The 23,884-nt window shown below is 37.4% G+C and overlaps 1 protein-coding gene across 47 annotated transcripts in view; it reads right to left on the bottom strand.

Annotated features, from left to right (window-relative positions):
• Positions 1–9,446: 9,446 nt before the first annotated feature.
• AGTPBP1 (ATP/GTP binding carboxypeptidase 1) overlaps positions 9,447–23,884 on the bottom strand; it is a 68,833-nt gene continuing 54,395 nt past the window's right edge. For 26 of the 47 annotated variants that reach the window (XR_015280862.1, XR_015280874.1, XR_015280864.1 and 23 more), the window contains 2 exons: positions 23,299–23,459; positions 9,447–9,675 (listed from right to left, as the gene is read on the bottom strand). Coding sequence is in view for 24 of the 47 variants with exons in the window: in XM_086868875.1 (XP_086725001.1) it covers positions 9,498–9,675; positions 23,299–23,459 (339 nt within the window). In the remaining 23 variants the exon portion in view is untranslated. Of the gene's footprint in view, positions 9,676–17,899; positions 17,931–23,298; positions 23,460–23,884 lie in introns of all 47 variants that reach the window. The other 21 variants (XR_015280871.1, XR_015280863.1, XR_015280879.1 and 18 more) reach the window with 1 other exon arrangement.

Genomic DNA, 23,884 nt, shown 5'->3' with positions numbered 1-23,884 from the left:
CTAGGATGCAATCTTTGGGTATAAACTTTTTTTCCCTTACATCTGTGCCTTTTGTACTGCATGAAAGAGAGTCTGTATACTTAATGTTTTTGGTATGCTGTTTTGTACCTACTGTTCAGTGAAGGATCTCCTGCCTTATTAACTTCACACCATTCAAGTAATTCTGAAACCAAAATCCTCACTTCCTTGCAGGACTCTTAGAAATTATTTTTTTTTTTTAAATACAGTGATGTTTACCACTTTATTTACCAGAGTTAAAGTAATAGAGGACTTCTGTCCTGGCCTTCCTTTGTTTAGATACCTACATGTTAATGTTGAACACACACTGATAGTTTAATGCATCATAAGCAGATTGATTAAGTCTTAACAGGCATCACGGGTTTTCACTGGCTTGTATCTGTAGTCTTTAGTTCCACCTAAAAATACAAAAGGATTGTAGCCACCTGTAATTTCAGACACAGCAAACAGAATATTTAATATGGCAGAAAAAACTGTAGCACAGGACTTTCACAGGGATAAAACTGCCACAGAACTTCATTTAAATGAAGATATTATTTAAATATCAAATACTCAAAAAAGCAACGTCTGCATACATTGAGTAAATATGGTCAGTTAATGAAGGGAAACAAAACAAGCCTCTTTTGCTGCAGGGTTTTAAATAATCTGTTTTCTTCTAGGGGCAATCATGCCATGCCTAGGTTAAATGGCTCTTCATCTCACCTAGATCTGTCAACACTTGCTAAGAGCAGAGTGAGGTTACAAACCCTTTCCCTGGTTCAGTAGCACAGTTCCTACACCTTTTCCATGCTGTGAGAAAATAAATATATTAACATGGAAATTGTGTCAGTATAAGGAAACACACTGGATATTTTTGCTATCATATGGATACCTCTGGTATCACCTCATTTATGGGTCAATCGCTGACTATTCAATACAGTAGAGTAAATTGAAACAAACCAGAGGAAGAAGGTTAAGTCTTATTTCATGATTCCTGCTAGCGTTCCATAATCAATTCTTGTTGAAAGACACCTCCTTCACCACTCCATTAGGCCAAGTCTTGCCTCATCATTAAAGACACCCATTCAACAGGAGAGTCGCCAGGGAAACACAATATAAATATGGCCTTTAGTTGACACTCACTGCTGCTTGGAAAGTGTCCTGTCCACAAAAATGGCTTTCCTCCCTAGAACTTCCACAGCACTGGTGTGCAACCTTCTGCTGTTTATTGTGTTATAACATATTTACTGGCATCCAGGTGTATGGTGAAAATAATGAAATTTCAGATGCATCAACAGGAACTCTGTATAAAAATAAAACAGATCCTCCTCAGAACAGTCTTGCAGCTTTGAAACATGCTACACTCCACAGAATGTCATGTGGGCTGCTTTTTCACAGTTTTATAATTCCTAAGGGGATTATTTTAATAACTGGCATCATGTGGGCATGTGAATATTTTGCATATGTAATACTATCAGGCAATGCATTCTAAGTGCACTACCAGTTATCATAGCTTTCATTATAGCAATCAGTATTTCATATCTTTAAATGATGTAATATAAATGCCCATCACATCTTACAAACCTTGATCTGGAAAGTGCATTGACCTACATTATGAAAGAAGCTTTCAAGGTTGTCAGTAAAAAGAAGAAGAGAAAACAGGCTCATGCTGTACATGGCTATAGCCTTGAAGTTGTAAGTGGTCTTTTGCAGGAAATAGTACTGTTTCTTCTTGCTGCATACCAGCAAATTTCTTTTTTCCAATCAAGAAAATACCAAAACTTAATTAGATGAAAAATTGACTGAGTAACTAAATTTTAGAAACTCAGGAGTTTTAGTGATCACAGAAATTATACTGAATTTTTTTTTTTACCTGAACTGTGTCATGTCCCACTCTCCCTCTTGTTTTTTATGCATTAAAAATTAGTACATTTAAGCTTCTGAAATCCCTTTTCCATATCCTTACTTTTCCACATCATAACCTCTTCTCTTCCTCTTTTGGAATAATTTAAATCCTTAGCACTTAGAGACATATCAAACCTTTCAGCTGAGAGTGAGAAAATGTCTTTTCAAATTTCCTGAGAGTTAATCAGTCTCCAGAAGACACATTTGGCTTAAATGTCTCTTCCTGCAAACCCCAGAGCTCAATCAACACACGAGGCTTCCCACACATAAAGCTGGGATCTCAGACACATTCTTTCCACCTTCAAATCAGAAAATATTTCTAAAGTTTTGTTGTTGGACTCTGATTATGTTATTCCATTTGTATGAGCACCTGCTAAGGGTGAACATAAATCCTTGTGATGTAAATCACTAAATTTAACAGGGGTGATGTGGTTGCTAAGATTCTGGTTTCAAATACCTGAAAGGAGGTTATAGCCAGGTGTGGATCTGCTCCTTTTTGTAAGTAGTAAGTGACAGGACAAAAGGAAATTACCTCAAGTTGCACCAGGGGAGTTTTTAGACAGGATACTAGCAAGGTTTTCTTCACTGAGAAGATTATCAAGTATCGGAATGGTCTGCTCAGGAAGGTTCTTAAGTCATTATTCTTGGAGCTATTTAAAAGGTGTTCAGATGTGGTGCTTAGGGACATGGTTGTGGTGGACTTTGCACTGCTATGTTAATGGTTGGACTCAAAGATCTTTGATGACTTTTACCAGTGAAACAATTTTATGATTCTGTGTTTTTGCTCACTGCCTATCATGGACAAAAGGCAGCTGGGATTTAGTGATCTGCTAGTCAAAGGCCAAGTCTGCTGGTCATTCCAAGAAGGCTCTGAAGTCCAGGTAGGCCATGGTGGTGGTGGAGAGCAGGCTTCTATGCAATGTCCAGCCCCACAGAGAGACACCTGCTGCCCACTGGCACCCATTGGCATCAATAGCTCAGCCAGTGACTCCTACCTAGCTGCTCCCTGTTCTTCCCTAAGACTTCTATGCTGGTGTTTTCTTGCTTGAATCCTTGACTGGTCAATGATCCCGTCTCAATCACCCGGCTCACACCTCCAGCATTACCTTTCATACCACTGTGAGGATGTTCCCATAGGTGTGCCAGCAGCTAGGTCCCAGGTCAGCAAGCAGTGTCCCATCAGGGCCTCTAGCTACGGCATGGTGGGAAGCTCATGCAAGAATTGTGGAAAGGGTTTCACAGGTGGCCAAGTATTTGCTCAGGACCCATTTGATTCTGCTGTTCACATCTGCAAACCAAAGGGTACTGTGTTTATCTTACTACATTTTTTTCATTGACAGGGGGACTTTGCCCATAGCCACTTTGCCCTGGTGGACAAGCCATGGAGGAGCATGAATCTTCTTAAGCACTAGTCTGTGTGACCCTTAATAATCACTAGTTGTAAATTATCTTTTTGTCCCTCTCACTGTACCACAGAGCACATCTGAGAGACAAAGGAAAATGTGTCCTCCAGTCTCTAGAGTTTGTGAGGCAGACACAGTGAGGTAATGATGTCAAGATGAAGACTTCTTCCTCTGCTGTGACTGACAGCATTTTCTCAACACAGGAATTTTTGTGAGAAGGAATGCCAAGTGACTTGGTTTCCTTATAGAATTAGCTGACCAGGAGGCCTCCTGCATTCATCAGATTTGATCCATCTCCCTATTAGATTTTGGGGTCTTGTACTTAGAATAAAAGGATTTTTAGAGTTAGTATGTCTGTGAATTCACTCAGATCTGAAAAATTATTCTTCTGAAATATTGCTACTCATGTTCTAAATATTTTGTCTTTGGACAAAAGGAACAAGCACCTGACCTACTGACGAATGAGCTACTGTACTTGAACAGATGGACTGGGGAGTCTCCTTTCATTCTGGAACACAATCAGGTGTATATTTGATAACAGCTGCATTTTCAAGCAATTCTGACTGATGGGATTCATAAGAGAAAGCTTTTGTTAACAGTGAGGTCAGACCCGAAAGAGGACATCATCACTGGCTCATCACTTAAGCTAACATCACTGACTTGACTAGACTGGATGCTTTAGAAGAGCAAAGTAACCTAGAGCAAACATGGATTAAACTAAGCAGGTGTAAAGTGTAGACAAGCACAGTGTCCTTTTAAATTGGACTTGTGTCTTTTGTGATTACACAAAAGGCAGAACAGGAGGATGATTGTTGCAGAGAATCTAAAAATTTTGCAACAGTCTTCACAGGCCAAAAACCTAAGGTATTTATTATTTTGGAATACTGTCTGACCCAGTTTAAGACTTTCCATTTGGCAGTATAAAGTACTAAACTGCATGGGATGATGATCAAGGCCAAGTGTTAAGGCAGCCTGCTGGCTGAAGGTTTATGCAGGACATCTCATTTCAGTTTGTTTTCATGAAATGTACAGCCGAACCATTTTAATCTGAGGGGTCAGATGGACTATCATTAAACATTACATTAAACTTACATATCACTAAACATACTATCATTAAACTTACATTAAAGTTTATGTAAATATGGTACCATTAAGCAAATACTATAGAAAGTATTAAAGATCATTTGTCTTCCTTACTCCTTACTCATTGCTTCATGTCTTGTTTGTACTGAAATCTTTCCATGCCCATTTTCTTTTAGGAACAAAATGAACATGAACATAATGCTATCAGCTAAGAGCATTTTATGCTACCATAGTAATTTATTATATCTATATGTATGGAGGGACAGTGTAAAGTCCTCTTTTAGGTCATTTAAAGTCAAGTCAAAGAAAAGTCCTATTTCAGGTTATTTAAAGTCAATATCCCCTCTCCTTGTTAACAGCAGCATTTCATGTATGGAAGTACTATTGTGGAATTTTGTTAGTCAGATTCTTTTATTAGTTAGCATTCAGCACAGTGAAAATTTATGGTAGTTATACAATAATGAGGTGCTGCTAGTATATATTCTTCCAATCTACCATGAAAAAAGCTGCATGAGAAATAACCCCATGTCAAAAAGAAGGGCACACTCTATGTACATCTTGTGGTAAAGATGTTGTAGGGGCAGCAAGAGGCAGCACCTGGTTGACATTTCATAACCACATAATTCAGATCAGCAAATCCTATGGGGGATCATTTCCTTTGATGATAAACCCATATTTTGCACCAATAAGTCTTTCCAAACTGCTTCAAGAGCATACAAGAGCTCTAATAAGAGCCATACTGAGTGTACTAAACACTACTGTATTTTGATGTGGATTTTTTGTTTCTTTTTTGTTTTAAGAAAGGCAAAAAAAAATACAGCACCTAATTTTTCTAATAACCAGAAATAAGGGGGTGTCTTTCATTGTTGTGAAGTATTATTTAGGGACCAGATGAATTCTTTATATGATACTGTTAAAAGTAGCTAAGACAACGTATTCTTTACTAGGTGTCACAGCTGTTTGGCATTTTGTATTTAAAGCCCATCTTTCAAAGAAACCTCGTGTCAGTTTACTTAAGCAAACATGGTGTGAGCTCACATCTCAAATGACTTGCATCCCAATCACTTTAGAAACATTGATAAAAGAAAGATATCCTAAGACTAATTTGACACTGTGACTATTGTAGATCCTTAAAATCATTTAGACAAAAAAGTCTGTGAAGCTGTTCAACTTAAAGTAACATGACAGGTACAGTTAAATAAATTGCAAACGTTATTTCCAGAAGTTACATTGATGATTACTAGTAATCACTTACTCTTTTTAGACAGCTGCATAACACTACACGACCTCATTTTATCTTGAACTTTCCCTCAAAAAAATGTTGAAATCTCAAAATTGTTACTACAAAAACACATATAGCAAAAATAAATCCTCAATGGCGGTCTGAGTTGGACTGTAAAGGGAACTGTAAAAGGATTATCGAGGACTAATCTTGTGCCTTTCCTAGATCAGATTAATATCCTATTAAATGTGTGGGAGGGAAAGACTCTCACCAGAAGGCTCTTCTGTGTGATCTGCAAAGACCTTCATTGTGGTTCATCGAGTCTTCGTAAGTTTTACAAACATTGCCAAATCTCAAAAACTTTTAGATAGTTACAATTCAGTCAGTTAATATGCTACTCTAACCCTGTAGCACACTGAATTTAATTTCACAGAAAACAAAATTATTTTTTTTTAAATGCTATGCATACTGCTGTCCTTACAGGTAAGAACATTGCTGCAAATGGTAGGATGAGGAATCCTTAATCATCACTATCCAATAATAGGGAAGCAAAAGATTGTAATTAATTCTTTATTATGCATTTTTATTAATAGGTATTGGTATTTGGGGCATGCATAATAACACTGCAACAATTAAATCTATCACAGCATTACAACAGAAATTATCTAAAACTTGTATTTTTCATTTAGTGAACAGTGTTTGCCGCTTCTGCAGTCTTATTTGAGATGCAAACCAAACTCCCTGGTAAGTCAGGCTGATAAAGAAATCCACCTTGAAAAATGCTCAGGCAAGATTTTGGCACAAGTAGCTTTAAGTTATATTACACCAGGGGATGTCACTAGTGAAGACACAGTACCAAAATCTGTGATGCAACTTAAATTATTTCTGGAAAGGGAATAGAGTAATTCATCGTCCAGCAGTTACTTAGAAGCAATTGACAGTAAATGATACAGATGTAATTATTATTTATAGTCTTATTTGTTATTACTAGAGGAAGATCTAGGGATATGTTCTTTGCCTATACAGAACCAGACATGCTTATAGCAAATACCATCATTTAAAACCAAAGACACATTGAAATCCCAGTGCATAGAATAAAAACAGTCAATTGTCTGGGACAAACCGTGCTCAATGACTGATTTGTGACAATCAAAGACGCTGCCTTCTTTGCTATCATCCTGCCCATTTCTTCAGGGTGAATGCCACAGTAAGAGAATGGAATGTGTTGCTCAAGTGTTAGCTGTTCCTTTTTCAGCTAAACACCATACTTGCCACCAAAACACGTAAGTGGGGCCATCCAGGCATCTATCTGTCAACACCACTGAAACAATGGCTACAGGTACTGGAGAAGGGATAAACAGTATGAAGCAGTTCTCATTGTAGTTCTTCCCATGAGCTGGCATCGCTCTGTGCATGAATGGAGACTTTACCTTTCAAAAGGCAAGTACTGGAAAACGTCTGAGGTAACAACCTTTGCATTTTCAACAAGTGTAAGATAGGGACAAAGTCCACCTCTTGCATTAGAATTACTCTGGTAGAAGCTCAGACCAACATACCAGAATGGCATCCAACACCTAAGTGAAATCTAATGCATAACTGCATTATAATCTAGTGTATAATAAACATGTTATCCTGAGACATATAGCCAGTAACTCTTTTTTTTTTTTTTTTTTGAGATTAAAAGCTGTAGGAGTCATGAGAAGAACAAATATACATATAGTCTCAGGAGAAAAAGACAATTTTGTACTACTAAGCCACAATTCTTTCTAAATGGATGAAGTATATTTCTATTCTTGCCAGTAGTATAAAAATAGCATTCCAAGATTAATACAAATTCAAATGAAACTTAAGGAGACATGCACAATGGAGTTAACAAACACGTGGCATCCTGCATTCTCTGAAATGTAAGTGAAACTGTTTATGAATTATTTTATTTAATACTACTCCCAGTGAAGGAGGAGCTCTGAAGGATGAAAATCTATTTATGCAGATAAGTAGTATAAGATTGACAGGGCAGTATGAGCATTCTGAACTGCTGTCATTGGACTGAAAAATAATTCAAATTCTGTGGCAAGGTTAATTCTTCTATTTGACAGATTCCCAAATTTCTCTGCTTTCAATGCAGAGGGCTCTTCCTTTAACAGGGTTATAAATAAATTTTCTTTCATACAGTATGTAGTTCACAGAACACAAGGAAAGATAATTTTCACTACAGAGAAAAACTTACAAAGGAACAAGACTCTAAATGCTTCCAACTTTCCCATGTTTTCCATCCCTACATGTGTCCACATGTTTATTAATATAAATTTAAGCCTTTAAACAAAAATACAGTCACATATAACAAGGGATCAAAACCCCTTCCCCAGTTTCAGAGTCAGAATAGTATGGACAGGTGTTACCAAAAAATGCTGAATTTGAAACAACATATCCTGGTGCAATCCATCTCCTGGCTGAAAAACACTGATACAGTTAATTCTCATAGATTTTATTCTATTTTAATCACTCTACTGAAGACATCCTTCCCCTCCAAAATACAGTTTTATTTGGAACAACAAACATACAGAAAATCCCCATCAGTTAAAAACCTGCTATAAATTAGAAATGTTATTCTTCATGTTCTTAAAGCCCTTGCACATGGAGAAGAAAATGAATGCCACAACTGGGTCACATCAAGTAAAAATAAATTTTCAAAGTATTTTTCATTGCAAAACATGTCAGTTCTGTAAACCATGGACTACAACTTTCTTCATTTCTCTATTAAATCTTATTTTAAGCAGAGGCAAGAGGCAATAAGAATTAGAAGACAATAGGAGAAGATGAAGAAGTACAAAACACATCCCTGACAGCTTGACTTTAAATATGAAGAATACAGAGCCACAGAATAATTATTCAGTCTGGAAGAGACCTCAGGAAGTTACACTCCAGTCTCCTTATCAGAGCAGAGTCAGCACTAGGTTGCAATCAGGCAAAAAAGGTTTAAACTGAAACACATTATCCCCCTTAAAGCAGTTGAATTGGGTATATAGTTAATGTGCCTCTGGTAAAGAGAACATTTTTTAACTATGTGCATATTCAAGAAGAAAACCAGAGCAGCTGTGTAGCTGAATACATATAGAGTGTACATACCTGACCTCTTCCTGTAGACATGTACACTTAACAAGAAAACTTCTTCAAATTAAATCATGCCTATTTTATGGGTGAGTTTTATACAAGAGTCTAGTTCTTCTAAGCACAGTCTGCTTTGGTCACTGTGCAAAATTCTTGAACTCTGAACAGACATTAGTTAGAATTTTCACTTAATACTGTGGCAAAACCACATAATCATAAGAAGCAAGAAACAAGTGTAATTCATACATCGTGTTCTCACTTTTAATTTAGTAATTACTGAATGGTTTCAGAGCAGGCACTACATTGCTTCAAACACAATCAAGTATCATTGAAATAATGTTGAAAAATAACCTCTTCACCTCAGTATACACACGCGCATATACACAGACACACAAATCAATTTAGAAAATCTGTACATCTGTATTTTTCAGGAAGCAACTCAAAGGAACTGTACCACAAAAAATTCGTTTCTGTACCTTGAAACACTAAAAATTATAAACCATTTTTCTGAAGATAGGGTTTAAGGACACAAAATGCCATGCAGTACTATTTAGTAGAAAATGAACTGGTAAATAAATTTCTATTTAGGGCTTAAAGAATACACAGAAGTCCTTAAATAAAACAAATGCAAATTTATCAGAAATATTTACTGTCCTTGAGCTATGCAGGCCCCAGTTATTTGTGTTAACTGAAGCTTTATCCCCTTTATAGAAAACAGCAAGGAAAGATTACTGGAAATCCAGGATACTTTATTTTCTGTTACTGGCAGCAAAGCTGGTTCAAGAAAGGAGTATCTTTGTTGAATCTGTGTCTGAAAGTCCGTCATCTTGATTAGTTGCCTCATAATCACCTGCATTATCAGCTACTTCAACGTCTAGATCGTCATTACTCTCTGCGCTGTAATCAACTTCTTCAAGGAAGCGAGGCTCATCTTCATCCAAAACGTACGTAGTGGGGCTATAACAAACAAGAGCTCCATGAATCATGTTAAAAGTATTATTTGGATTAACACATTCAGACCATGTGCCCTGTCCCTTTCCTGACATACAGTAATCCAAAAATTGCCTCAGGAAAGGGGCATAACCTGAAATGGGACTGGCGTTTTAGTTGCATGTCAAACAACTGAGAGAAACCCATGTTTGTAATGCTTTGAGCCAATTAGTCAGTCATATACAACTCATCATCCAAATGTGCCAGAACAAATCCACTACACTAATGGCCCATAAGAACTTAATGTATACAGAGCAGTATCAGAAGTTGCTGAAGTAGAATCCAACTACCCAAGGACAGAGCCATTGCTGTAGGGTATAAACAAACCACTGTATTTTTATTGAACCATACACTTTACTGAAAAGCACTGTAAGAAATTACTTTATACATACCAGAGATGACAGAACAAGGGGTCATGGTTACACCTACAATTAAGTTCCCACACAAATCACTTAACTCCTATCAGATTCTCACACATTTGCATCCTGGTAAAACAGTTTGCCACACTTGGAATTCTGAGGCAATGCATTTAGTGAACTGATGATCTGCCCACAGAATGGTCTATATGCCCTTAACTAATGGCCTTGAAGAACAAGAGGATTAACACCTTAAAGTTAAAATACAACTTTCTGATCCTCTTGCCTCCCTAGAACAGAGGAAGGGGGTGAGTGGGGAGGCAGAAAAGTGTTTTCCAGACCCAGTTTTACTCACTTGGGACATAAAAAGCTATCTGCTTAAAAGCACTAAGTACTCCTAAATACTTCATAAGTGGTTTTACATTCATTTTAAGCCCTAGGAAGGTTTTGTAATGCATTTTACCTAATAATCAAATCATACAGAACTGATACAAAACAGTGAGAATGTTCTTATTGAGAAACATCATACAGAACTGGTAGAAATATTTGTATATTAATTTTAATGAATTTTCTTAATCACTGATTCTTTCTAAAGACCTTTTAGGAGCTCAGTGGCACCACTTGAAATATGAAATGCTATCTCTATTCAATATAAATAAATTTCACAGTATTCTTCCTCTATCTGTAACCTCAATGACAGGCCACTCTAACATTTTGGATTGTTGACATTTAATTCAAATACTGAGAGAAAAACTGTTCCCTGGCTTAGAGGAAAAAAAAAATATTTATGTTCAAAACTATCATGGTTCACTGAAAAACCTGTACTCAATCAGCTGTGCAAAACAGAAAGCTACACAAAACAAAATACTTTACGGGTTATTTAAGCAGTAATTAAGGCAATAACCCACTGTTGGATAATGAACTGGGTATTTAAAACAAAACTGTTTCCATTTAAGAGAGACAAAGAGTGAAGGAAATAACCAGGATCTTTGCTAAGAAGTCTCATTCATTTCACATATGGAGAAGCCAACATGCAATAAGGATACATGCTTTGCATGAAGCACCTGTGGGAGAACCAGCAAAGGAATACAAATTTTTTGTGCTTTCATCCAGTGATGGTTTCTGTCCTAGGAAGTCACCACCTGCCAACAATTCCTCTAGGGAAGAATGGAATCAGGAAAATTAAAAATTTAAATGTTTCAGTTATTTAAAGAAACAATGAAAGGGACTTCACCAGATGTACCACATTCTGACAAGTCCACAGATATTTTTCAATTTGTTCTTTTAATCACTTAACACAGGTGCTGATTAATTAATTTTCATATGTAAGGAATCCACACTTCAGCTGGAGAACAGACTGTGTAATTCAAAGGAAATGAAGCCATTAAATCTGAATGTTGACCCAGTGTAATGTTCTGGACACTGACAGAAAACTACAATGAACAAGGAGAAATATTTAACCAGTGTGAATGGGATGTTTAAGGCATTACAGTAATCACTTATAAAAATTCATCTTAGTGAGGTATAATTTAGAATAGTAAAGTTCTCAAAAATTCTATCTCCTTTTTTTAGTAAATGTCTTTATTTGGATCCCAAACTAACATAGTTGATTCTCTTAAGAGAAAGCAACCAACAAAGCCTACCTGACGGAAAATAAAACAAAGAACTGGACGCGCAAGAGAACCAAATAGTTCAGCTTTTCAAAGTGTCTTATCACTTCATATAATATATCCTACGTTATATAATCCTGAAAACCACACAAGTATGTTTATTCAATATACATTTTTTTATAGTTGTATAAATTTATTTTACCTACTCATGTATGTTTAAACATGTAGGTATGCCCCTAACTTCTGAAAATTCAGGCACTGTGAGCAGTCATCAAAAGCCAGCCTGTTAGCTCTAACACATTTTAGACATTTGCTGGCACATGTACATCCAGAACTGAGGAATATGTTTCACATCTAATAAAGCAAAAGCCAACATTTTATGTTATTTTCTCTGTTCAGGAGAAGCACCATTAGAGAAGATCAAAGATTAGAACAGATCTTACTTAGAAAGCCACAAAAACCTTTAAAATAAAAACTGCCTCTGAAATCTGCTTCATAATAGCTTTCTACTACCATCCAGAGCAACACACCATGACTTCTCAGTTGTTTATTACTCAAAATAAATATCACTATAATATTTACTAAGGCTATTTTTTCTACTTTCCCTTTCTTAAGTTTTCATTCCTCATAAAGTTGTATCCAAGCTGTGTCACATACCACTTGCATATTTGCTTTCCCATGACATGTTGTCTTCTGATGTAGCAAATGTTAGCCTTGAATGTAACTTTTCAGTAATCTCTGTTCTAAAGGTTAGCATGAATCTGAGAAGTGTGATTATTACTCTGCTCTTTTACTGAGGCTGGATCACATGAAATAGAGAAATCAAATACCTGAAAAAATGTCTTACTGTTTAATCAAATTCTTTATTTGCCTCCCTGCTGCTCCCCACCCTCAGCATATCTTGTAGTGATATATTTTTAGCTGCTGTCATGCTGATTCTATGGGTTTTAATTTCCTAACTTTTCCCTTGGGCTCTTTCTAATTAACTTTCTCAATAATCCTTCTTCCTCTACTCCTGTACCTCCTGCTTTTTCTTTTAAAAGGAAGCTATTATTTTTCTCAGGTTAGCAGAGGTTGTTTATCCCACATAAAAGTATTGTAATGTAAGGGATACCACAATCTGCACATTTTCTTTGAAGTCATGGCTGTTAAAAGAGAATACCATAAGCAATTCTGAAGTTCTGTGTATCTTCCCTAAGCAACATTTCATGGGTAAAAAGATTAATTCCTAAATGCCTGATTAATACACCTGATATAATACTATGGTCTTCAAGTTTATGAAGAACCTTAAGAATATCTCTTCTATTTAAAAGGATATTTTCTTCATCACCTGTCACTGAATACACTGAATTTAGGAATTAATACAATAGTTTTCTAAAATGTATTTTAATTACTAATTAAAACATTAATTATTAAAGTCAGCCAGGCACACACAGCAGTGGTAGCAGCAACTGCTGCGGCAGCCACGGCACGTTCTGAGGGCTGAGTGCTAGAAAAAGCTGGGCAGGGCCTGCACAGTCAGAGAAACATGAGTAGGAGCAGAGAGACCCACCAGGAACCACCAGTTCTCATGACTGAGGCTGACATGGTGTGAGTGTTGCCAGCAGATTTAAATGGCCCCTTTTTTTAAATAGAGTGTGAGTGACCAGGGTGTGGTGGCGTGGTCAGGACATGGCGCAGCAGTTCTCCAGGAAGGGCACACAGAAAAGGCCACTTAATTCTGCTGGGGGAGAAAGGGGGAGCAGTCTTCTATAACAAAAATGGCATCTACACATTGCAGCTCTCAGGCTAAAACCAAGAGAGACCACAGCCACCTTGGGTATACGTCTAGACCTGAACAGACTTGCTGAAGACTAAAAGAGCTATCCGGACTCTCAGCTGCAGGGAACTCCATAATCTGAAAGTCCTCCTGGGCACTGAACGCAGAGGTAGGTGTCACAGGTGCAAGTGTGCCCAGATAGATAACCAGCCTTTTGTACAGGTTGCCATGTTGTGTGAGGAGCTCATCAGGCAGCATACTATCTGGGAATCCAAGAAGGAGACTGATGCATGGGATTACGCACTGACACAGGCAGAGAGACAGTGCTGCTTTATGACCTTGGAAACAGAAGGTACATTAGCACCCAGCCCTGAGGTAGGCTTGGTTGATTTGTAAGGCAAGGGAGACTGGACTCTTATCTCTGCTTTGAGTGAAAGAAAGATTCTCCCCCTTGCTACTGAATTGCCTCTATGTAACAAATATGACACTATGAGGCTGGGAGGAGAAAACTCCACAATAAGTAGTCAAGAAGATAAGGACAGTGCTATAAAACTGGTACAATCCACCATTCATATGAGAATGAGTGCTACCAAAAGTGCATGAAGTGCAGGAGAATTCCTGCTAAGACGCATGGAAACAGCCATTTACCATCCAATCTCTCTAGCAAGATTTACTGCCTATCAGGGCCACATTCATCATGTTACAAAGAGGCTAGTAAGGCTCTGGTAAAACCAGAGGATTAGCAACCACTCCTTCTCTTTCATGTAGGGCTGAATGAGGCTGCAACAATGAGACTGTGAAATACCAAAAGGGATTTTGTGTCTCTTGGAAATATATTGAAGGGATCAAGAGCACAGACAGTGCTATCCCCAGACCTGGAAACTAAGGGCAAATCATGTCTTACCAATCCGATGGCCTTCTATGATGGAATGGGTACAACACTCAACATGAGAAGATCAACCTAGACTTCTGTAAGGACTTCAATGTGGTCCCATATGACAGGCTTATCTCCAAACTGGAGAGATGTGGATTTGATGAGCAGACTGTTTGATAGACAAGGAATTGGCTGGATGGATGCAGCCAGAGAGTTTTGATCAAAGGCTCCATGTCCACATGGAGGCTGGTGACAAGCAGGGTTGCTCAGGGCTCTGTTTTGGAACCAGGGCCCTTTAAGACCTTCCTCAATGACACAGACAGTAAGGCCAAGCATTCCTGCAGCAAATTTGTAGACAGCACAAAGGTGAGCAGTGCAGTTGACACAACAGAAGGATAGGATGAGATCCAAAGGGACAAACTTAAGAACTGGGCCCACAAGAACCTCCTGAAGTCTAACAAGTTCAAGGGCAAGGGTCTGTAACTGGATAAGGGCAATTCCAGACATAAGAACAGTCTGGGAAAAAGTCATTGAGAGCAATCCTGCAAAGCCCTGTGGAGTATGAGAGCTTGCAGCCCAGAAAGCCAACAGTATCCTGAGCTACATCCAAAGTAGCGTGGCCAGCAAAGTGAGGGAGGGGATTCTGCCCCTCTGCTCTGCTCTGCTGAGATCACAGCTGGAGTCCTGCTTCCAGCTCTGGGGTCCCAGCATAAGAAAGACATAGACCTGTTGGAGCGAGTTTTGAGGAGGCCACTAAGCTGCTCAGAGGGCTGGAGCATCTCTCCTATGAAGAGAGGCTGAGATAGCTAGAGTTCTTCAGGCTCTAGAGCCTGAAGAACAGAAGGCTCCAGAGATTCATCACTATGGTTTTCCAGTACCTAAACAGGATTTACAATAGAGAGGAAGGATGACTTTCTACAGTAAGAAAGGGATATGACAAGAAGGAATGTTATTAAACTACAAGATAAGAGAGTTAGATAGATACTAGGAGGACATTATTTACTGTGAAGGCAGTGAGGCACTACAACCAGACTGACCAAAGAATTTGTGGATGCCCCATCCCAGGAAGTGTTCAAGGCCAGGTTGGATGGGGCTGTGAAAAACACCATCACGTGGGTTGAATCTTTGTCCCTGCCAGGTGGATTAGAATTAGGTGATCTTTAATATCCCTTCCTATCCAAGCCATGCTATGACTTCATTTAATTTTTTAAAATTAAAACCTTACTATGTGTTCTATGTGTTTTTCATTTACATTAATGCTCCAAACATATTAAAGTTTAATAAACCTTTTCACAAACAAGGTATATTGTTTTCAAAATAATATTTTAATTGTCCCATGAAAGATATACTTGGGTTTTTCATTATCCACAAGACTCGATTACAGAAAAATTAATCCACAAGGCAGATGTAACCATTACCAATTTCAACCCCATGGAGACCAGCAATTTTTTGACACTCTTTATACAGGGGATGTGTATACATTTTACAATTTTGGAACAAAAAATTAAGAAATATTCCCTGTCAAGTATGGAGAGTTGCAGCTACCTGGGGAGTTGGGAAAGGAGGGAGAATTCTGAAGCACTAGTGATTTATTTTAAAACTGCATTGTCATGGGAGGAAAAAAAAAATCTTAGATGAGACAGACAGTTACAAAGAAAATATTTCTCCATACTTTCCTTTCTTCTGGAGATCAGCAATCCTGCTGCAAGAGGCAACATCACACAGGCAACTACAAGTGCTGTCCAGCTCAGCTGTTCTTAACTTGTTTTTTGTAAGCAAAAAGGATATTTTCTCAAGGGAATTTCCAAGGCTAAAGGGGAGAATGTATCCAACTCTTTTCTAAGCTGTAAGAAGCTGGATCTTTCTTTAATTAAATCCTCTTTAATTATTATTTTTAGTTTATCTTTAATGATTATTTTTAAATACCTTCACATTTAGAGTTACAAAATTTATCTCCACAGCTTAATCCCAAGCATTATCAACACCCTCTACGTGTTCTCACCATGAAATACACTTCATGAAATTCAAAACTGAATCAAATCAGTTGGGATTCATCAATCATTAACTGTAGCCCATAGTAGTATTTGGATTATACCATCAGAAGTAGAAGAAAACTTAAAGAACTGTATGCATATATATAAGTTGTTCATCATGCCTTTTTCTTTTTTTTCTGGTTCTTTCAGGGTTTTTTCCTTGACTACTAGTTTCCTTATTTTGCCCTAGAGAAGATAAACAGTACTCTGCTGTGACACAGAATTAAAAGCAATTGCTTTCACTGAGGCCAGAGGAAGGTCCTGGTGCATGGGTACTGCTACCAAGCTCACAAGTGGAATTCTGAATCTGATTTTTAATAGCTTTTTCTTCCAATATTTGGAATGGGACAGACTGGACAAAACCTGCAGTATAAGATGCCTTTTTTAAAACAAAGCTATACTTCTAAGGTACTGGAATAAAGGCCAAGAAAAGCTCCAACCCAGCATGAGAGTAAGAAGGAAAAAACCTTTATTCCCGGGTGAAGAAGATTAGGATTATACAAATGTCTGGGCAAAGTTTAAAAGTTATTAAGAGGGAGAGAAATAAAATAGGACAAAACCAGTTTCTATCTGACAGCCTAGACAGAAATCCCTTGCAAGACTTTGTACCCAATCCCACTGCATATACTACCCTCACTGCTTGCCTCACCAGTCTGATGTTTTTTCTCAAGTGTAAGACTAAGTGCAGGAAATGGATTTTTCATCAAGTTTTTCCCTCCCCACAGCTCCTTTTGTCTGTCTGATTTTTCTACCATTTTCTAGACATGCTGGGTCCCAAAGCTCAGTCTGCTTCTCTGCTATAATTAAATCAAATTAACAAACACAAAAACACCATGTTCTAGAACACACCAATGAGCCTCAAAAGAATCACTGAAATGAACTAGAATTCCCAAAGTGGTCAAGTTTTTGAACAGAGGATAAGTCTACTATGTCGAAACAGTTATGACTGCGGTCATATGTTTTTGTTTCATTACATATAGGCCCCACCAAACCTGTCAGCACAACAACTGTAATTTTCAATACAAGACTAGTATTACATTTAGTCTAATCTTTTCCATTTGGAATGAAAGCACAGATGAAAACACTGTCAAATGGCTTGGAAATAATTAAAGAAAAATTAAGTGTTTAATTCATCACATAAAATGTTATAGTTCACTGCCAGAGGGAAATAAATCTACTTATTGCTTTATTTTTCTTGTTTCAGACGTGGTTCAAAATGAACTCATGCAAATTCAGCCTATGTGTAATGAAATACTAGCAATATATTCTAAAATATTAATATGTACTTGGTCATTGTAATTACAACTTGGAAAACCAAAAAGGATTTGAGAAACTCTCAAAATAATTTGCCAAAAATAAAACCAATGCTTCTATGTTTAAACTTGCCTGCTTAGTCTCTAAAGCATTAAAACTCTGCTTTGGTAAAAAGTAATAACAGTAATATCCAAAAGTAAAGGAGATAACCACAATCTTAGTAATTGCTCTACTCTAACCCTAAAAGAATGCTACAGTTGTCTAAAAATATTATGTTTTATACTTTCTATTGATTAACTTTTTACCTGCTTTTTCTGTAGGTAGCTTCTCATTTTTCTGTAATGACAAGTAAAAAGCAGCAAATCATGTGAGTATAAAGAAAGTATAAGCAGTTCTTTTATAGTAACGGAACAGTGAGAATTAATGTTTGGGCAGACAAAACAAGAAATTGTTTGACTATATTCTTACCCATGACTGTCTCTGAAGAGAAATAGAAATCAGCTTTATAAACTTTGCTTGACAGAGTCTCTTTGTATATTTCCACCACTCAAGTGAAGAAAAAATGCACACCTTGGCTGACAAGATTTTTTAATATGGCCTAAGGTATACAGCAAAATTCTGCTTCTGAGCCTCTGGCAACAAATGAATGGGACCACCTCTTAATTCCACCTATGGCAGTATTGATCCCTTTGGCAAAGAATAAAAGAAAGTAATGTGCATACTTAAATATTATATGGCACTTTTATTGCTAATAGTGAAGGTTCCATGAAAAAAGTTGTAATTTCTTGTTCATCATAGAAATATAGAATGGCTTGAGTTGGAAGGGACCTTAACAATCCCCCTGCTGTGGACAAGGACACCAGATTGCTCAGAAACCCAGGCACAAATACACAACACATTTCAGTCTTAATGCCACATTTTAAATTAAATTGTTGGAATTCTCACATTCAGTTTTTGCATCACAGATTCTCACATAGAGTGAAATAAGTGAATACTGAAAGCAATGTACCTAATTTCTCATTTAATGCTGTGTATTTTTCTGGTTTATATTTTACTGTTTCTATTGATTTCTTTTATCAGTGCTTTCTGAAAATCGAGGCTAAAACAGTCCCTGTGCCACTCCCAGCAATGAAATAGAAATCAAACCAGAGGCAGTTTCCCCCTGCCCCAGCATGGTTCAAATGCAATTAATTTTCATACATAATAATTTTCTAGAGATAGCTGGATCAATGAAGCATTTTAGCTGGTATAGGAAGCTCAAACTATTCATATGTCAGGATTTGCTTTATTTCATAACATTGAAACAAACTATGTGTTTCCATTTGTTCCTTTTCTCATCTAGCATTATGCAAGTTTGCTATCAAACAGAAAGCAAACATAACATTTCACCCTTTCTTATCCCATTCTGATACTAAAGTGTTTTTGATGTGTCTTCAGTTTTCTAGCAGATACTAAGGGGAGTGACTTGTGTATGATATGACATTCCTCAGTTCAATAATGACATTCCTCTTGTAAGGAAAATCTCCCATAAGTAACATTAACAAACAAATCGAGCACGTAACTTTTTTCCCACAGAATAGCCACTAGCTACCTGTCAACTAGGATGCTAACTTTCTCCCAAGACACAACAGAAGATTGAGATCCCATGCTTGAGGCAGCCAGTAATATAGTTACATGGAAATCTCGGGCTGTTTTTCAATGCCACCCTGATGGATTAATTGCTCACATCCACATCTTGATTCAAAATTATGTAACTTAAGTTTAATATTTGAAAGAGACATATTTACACTTTAGTGTAAAGAAGCTTCAGTTCTAATAAAATTGACAGTGATATAACACAAATGGGAAAAATATTATAGTCTTACTAAAATATATTAGTAGCTGCAAATAAAAAAAAAAAAACAAACCATGATTAATAGGTGTAAGATGATGTAGACACAATTTCCAAGTTAAACATGCTGCACCTGAGGAACTCAAGAAACACATGTGCTGGCTGAAAGGCTATCATTTAGAGACCATCCACAATAGCTGTCAAATGAAACTGCTTAACAGCCAGCCTTTATTTATGGAAGAATTGCAAAATATATACTTACTAAGAAATATAAAACAATATAACTAATGCTATAATTAATATATTTAACACAGATATTAGATATATATTAATATATAATATAATTGACATATTATATATATATATAAAATTAAAGTACTAAAGAATATATTTACAAAATTATTAAAGCGTATGTCATGGTCTAGGAATAGTATTATTCAATTCAGTATTCCTGCAAAACCATGTGTCACTTCCCCTCCCTGCCAATTGGAGGGACAAAAGGCAGAGATCATAAAAGGTTGAGATCAGAATAATTTACTGGAACCAGCAAGGGGATAAGAAAGTGAAGAGTAACAGAAAAAATACTAATAACAAAAGATATAAGAAATGATCCACAGAGCAAGCCCCCAAAAATAAACAATACCAGATTGCTTTCTCTGCCATGTTTTGTCTACTGTGAGAAAACCCTTCATTCCCTGGAGAGTCTCTTCCCCCTGTGCCTGACAATGATTTGAGGTGGTATAGATTAACATCCCTGCTAACTACTGCAAAATTTAACCTTCTGCTGGATGGAACCAGGATGGCATATATGACACAACTGCCAAGGGAACAGGATCTTGGCTGCTTAACTTCTCGGAGAGACAAATGCAACTAATCTGTGATTTTTAGAACCCTGTGTTCTAATTACCGACACTAGCACTCAAATTTGAATGGTCCAAAACACCAGCATTCAACCAGCAACCTTTTGAGAAAATGCTGGAAGACTTTTCCCCCTTTTCACAGAATGGCTGAGCTTGGAAGAGACTTCAGGAGGTAATTTTGTCCAACACCCCTGCTCTAGTGGGCTACTTACAGCAGCTTGCTGAGGACCACACTGAGACAGCTTTCAAATATCCCCTATTTACCCCTACAGGGGTAAGACTTTATATCCTCCACAGGTACCTTGTTCCACTGCTTGAGCATCCTCACAACAAATATAAATATATAACCATTTGCTGTGGTTCAGTGCCCCTACCAAGCCTCTACTGAACCAGATGCTGCTTGCTTGCTCCACCCCCTCCTCCTTCCTCCTCTAGGAATAGAGTTAACTGGAGGAACTACAAGTTGAGATAACAATTTACTGGAAGCAGCAATGAGAGAAGAAAGGAAGAGGAACAGCAACATTAATAACAAAAGGTAAAACACAACAAAATTATTCACACAGAAAGTGCAACAATACCAGACTCTTCACCTGGCACAGTTTTTCTCCCCCGACCCTGACCAGAAATGAGGGAGTCTCTTACTCCAGTCCCTGACAAGTGATGTGAGATGGTATCAAATAATAGTAGGGTCTGGCCAGGCCTCTTTCTGCTTACGGTAAAAAATTAACCCTGTCCTGGCCAAAACTAGGGCACCCCTCTTTGTATATAATGGTGAATGCAATTTCCTCTATAGCTTGTGACCTTAGCCTGTCAGCAGATACCACTTGGAAAGAGACTGGCTCTACCTTCTTTACAGCCTCTCTTCAGGTATTTGTACCTATTGATAATACACCTCTTGAACCTTCTCTACTCCAGACTAACAGGCCCTGCTCTCCCAGCATTCTTTCCTGTGGGAGGTACATTAGCCCCTTCACTATCTTAGGAGCTCCTCACTGGACTATCTCCAGTATGTCCATAACACTGTTGTACTAAACAACACAATCCTCCAGATATGCAGGCTTTGCCAGTGCTGAGGAGAGGGGAAGGATCACGTTGACTACTCATGAACACCTCCTCTTCAAGTAGCTGGAAATACTTTCCAGGATTAGTTGTTTGATCTCCTTATCAGGGATCACAGTGAGACTGACCAGCCTGTAATTCCTTGGATCCTCCTCCTTGTTCTTCCTGAAGACATCTGGCCAGACATCTGATTCCCTTCAGTCTTCAAAAGCACCTGTCCCAGTCACTGTGATCCTTCAAAAATTATTTACTGGCCCCACAGTGACATCAGTGAGCTCCCTTAGTACTTCTGGGTGCATCTTATCAGGACCTCTGGACTTTGGTAACACTAGCCTGCTTAGGTATTCTCTAACCTGTTCCTTTGCCACCATGGGTAAGCTTTCCTTGCTCCAATCCTTCCCCAGTGTCTGGGTCCTCAGCACATCAAGAGCTCATATTTCTAGTAAACACTAAGATGAAGAAGGCAATCAGTACCTCAGCCTTTCACATGACCTGTGGCACCAGGGCTCCTGCCCCATTCATCTGTGGGCCTGTATTTCCCCTAAAATTTCTTTTACTACTTACACACTTTAAAGAAGTTCTTCTTTGTTACCCCAAACCCACCTTCTGACACTATCTTTTCCAGGAATCACTAACTCAGCTTTAACCAAGCATGAAACTTTTTCTGACAGTAAAATTTCAGTCATTCAACTAGTGAGCAAATGATACTGGGGGGAATCCAACCATCAGTGGAGCCAGCATATCAAAATTACTATTCATACGCTTTTAACCACTTTCCTAAGACATCCTCCTGTTGTTATTGCTCTTACCACCTTTAAGCTTATGCTTCACTTTTCATTATTATCTGTACACAAGCTCTGGTTTCTCTCAATACTCAGCATTCCAGTAATACTGCCGAGCCTGAATGAAGGAAATAAACATTCTTTCCCAGTCATAGGGTGTCACAGATGCCCTCCCATAGCTCTGCTAGGTTTTCATGGTCTACAGATAAATTTCTCATTTATCTAACATCCAATGTAAGTCTCACTATCAAGTACTTCCTTGCTTCAGCTGTCCAAAAGCAGTAACAAATCTAATTTTTTCCCCAAATTCCCACTTCATTACCTTAGCCAGATTGGAGCTAGAGCCAACATTAGTAGAAATACTATACCATGTAAACCTTACTCCTTTCCAATGAAAAGTTCTTGAATTCCAGTTCAAGTCTGGAACCCAGCTTTATTAGTCTATCAGCCACATTTTCAGAAAAGTATGCTTGTACATTTGAAATCACTTATTTGCTGTCCATCCTTAGTTACCATGTACATGTGGATATTTCAGTGATGAATTATATGAATGGAAAAATGCAATGTACGCATACATCTGCAATCCTATCTATATATCTATATAGCTTTAAGATCTGGCAACTTAGTAACCTGGCTACTGAGCATATAAATTTCTTTTGTGACCCAAAATATTTCATATGTTTTAAATTCTTCAAGACTTGTTATATATCTCCACCAGAGAAGAAACAAGAAAAATAAAGTTTGGAAGAAATACTTACAGTTCTTAGTGCTTTAACTCAAAAACTTTAAGTCTGTTTAAACACATTTTTAATACCACAGCAAATCAAAAAGAAAAAAAATAATAATAAAAAAAAAACCTTGGAAAGAGACAATTGAGACCTAAGACCTACTACTTAATTTTACGGCCTGTAACAACTCCCCAATTACATTAAAATTGCTAGTGTTTATCCCAGCAACAAATGTGACATACAGTCTGTCTGTATTGGTTTTTTTAAAAGTTTAAAGCCAATAGGTCTCCAACATATTCAGTTTATTGCTACAGTAACAGATCACAACACACCAGTGTTATTTTTGGTGAGTGGAAGAATATTTTTGGAAGAATCTTTACACCACTTGAGAAACAAAGCAATTTTTTTCCTGAAAGAAAAGTTAATATAATAAAAGTGTACTACCTTGTCACCTTACAGCTTGACTCAATCAGGTCATTTTCAATGTCCAACAGATTAGAAGGCAGATTGTATTCCAAAGGTGAGGACATCCTTTTTAAACGCAGCAAGCCAACACAGAACTTTGCTCCCATCTCCTCCAGTTCTCTGGTACCTATCTGCAACCCCTAATTTGAAAAAAAGATTCAAAAATACAAAATAGGTACATGCAGATGGACCCACACATACTGCAGAATAACTCTTTTGGTTAATATTTTCTTACTTTATTTAATACATTTTCTTGCTTTAAAAACAGAACAAATCAGAATTGTAGAATAAGCACTTAGAAAGAGTATCAGAGAAGACTCAGGAATTTCTATATGACTCCTCAGAGGCTGAACAGACACATCCACATTTTTAGGAGCTTCCTAGTCTACATTTTTACCACACCAATATTAACAAACCTTTTCCCAGTAGCATTAGAAGAGAGACAATGTCTAGATTCATAAGAATAAATTATTTTTTAAAATTTCAGACAAGATTTATAGAAATAATTTAAAATATAAGATTCCTCAACATAAATTCCATCAATCAGAATTAAAAAAAAAGAGAG

Source organism: Cyanistes caeruleus, chromosome Z, assembly GCF_971803275.1.
Source record: "Cyanistes caeruleus chromosome Z, bCyaCae1.hap1.1, whole genome shotgun sequence".
Taxonomy (NCBI): Eukaryota; Metazoa; Chordata; class Aves; order Passeriformes; family Paridae; genus Cyanistes; species Cyanistes caeruleus.
Note: the sequence above shows the minus strand (reverse complement) of the source record. Positions and strands in the feature narration are given on the sequence as shown.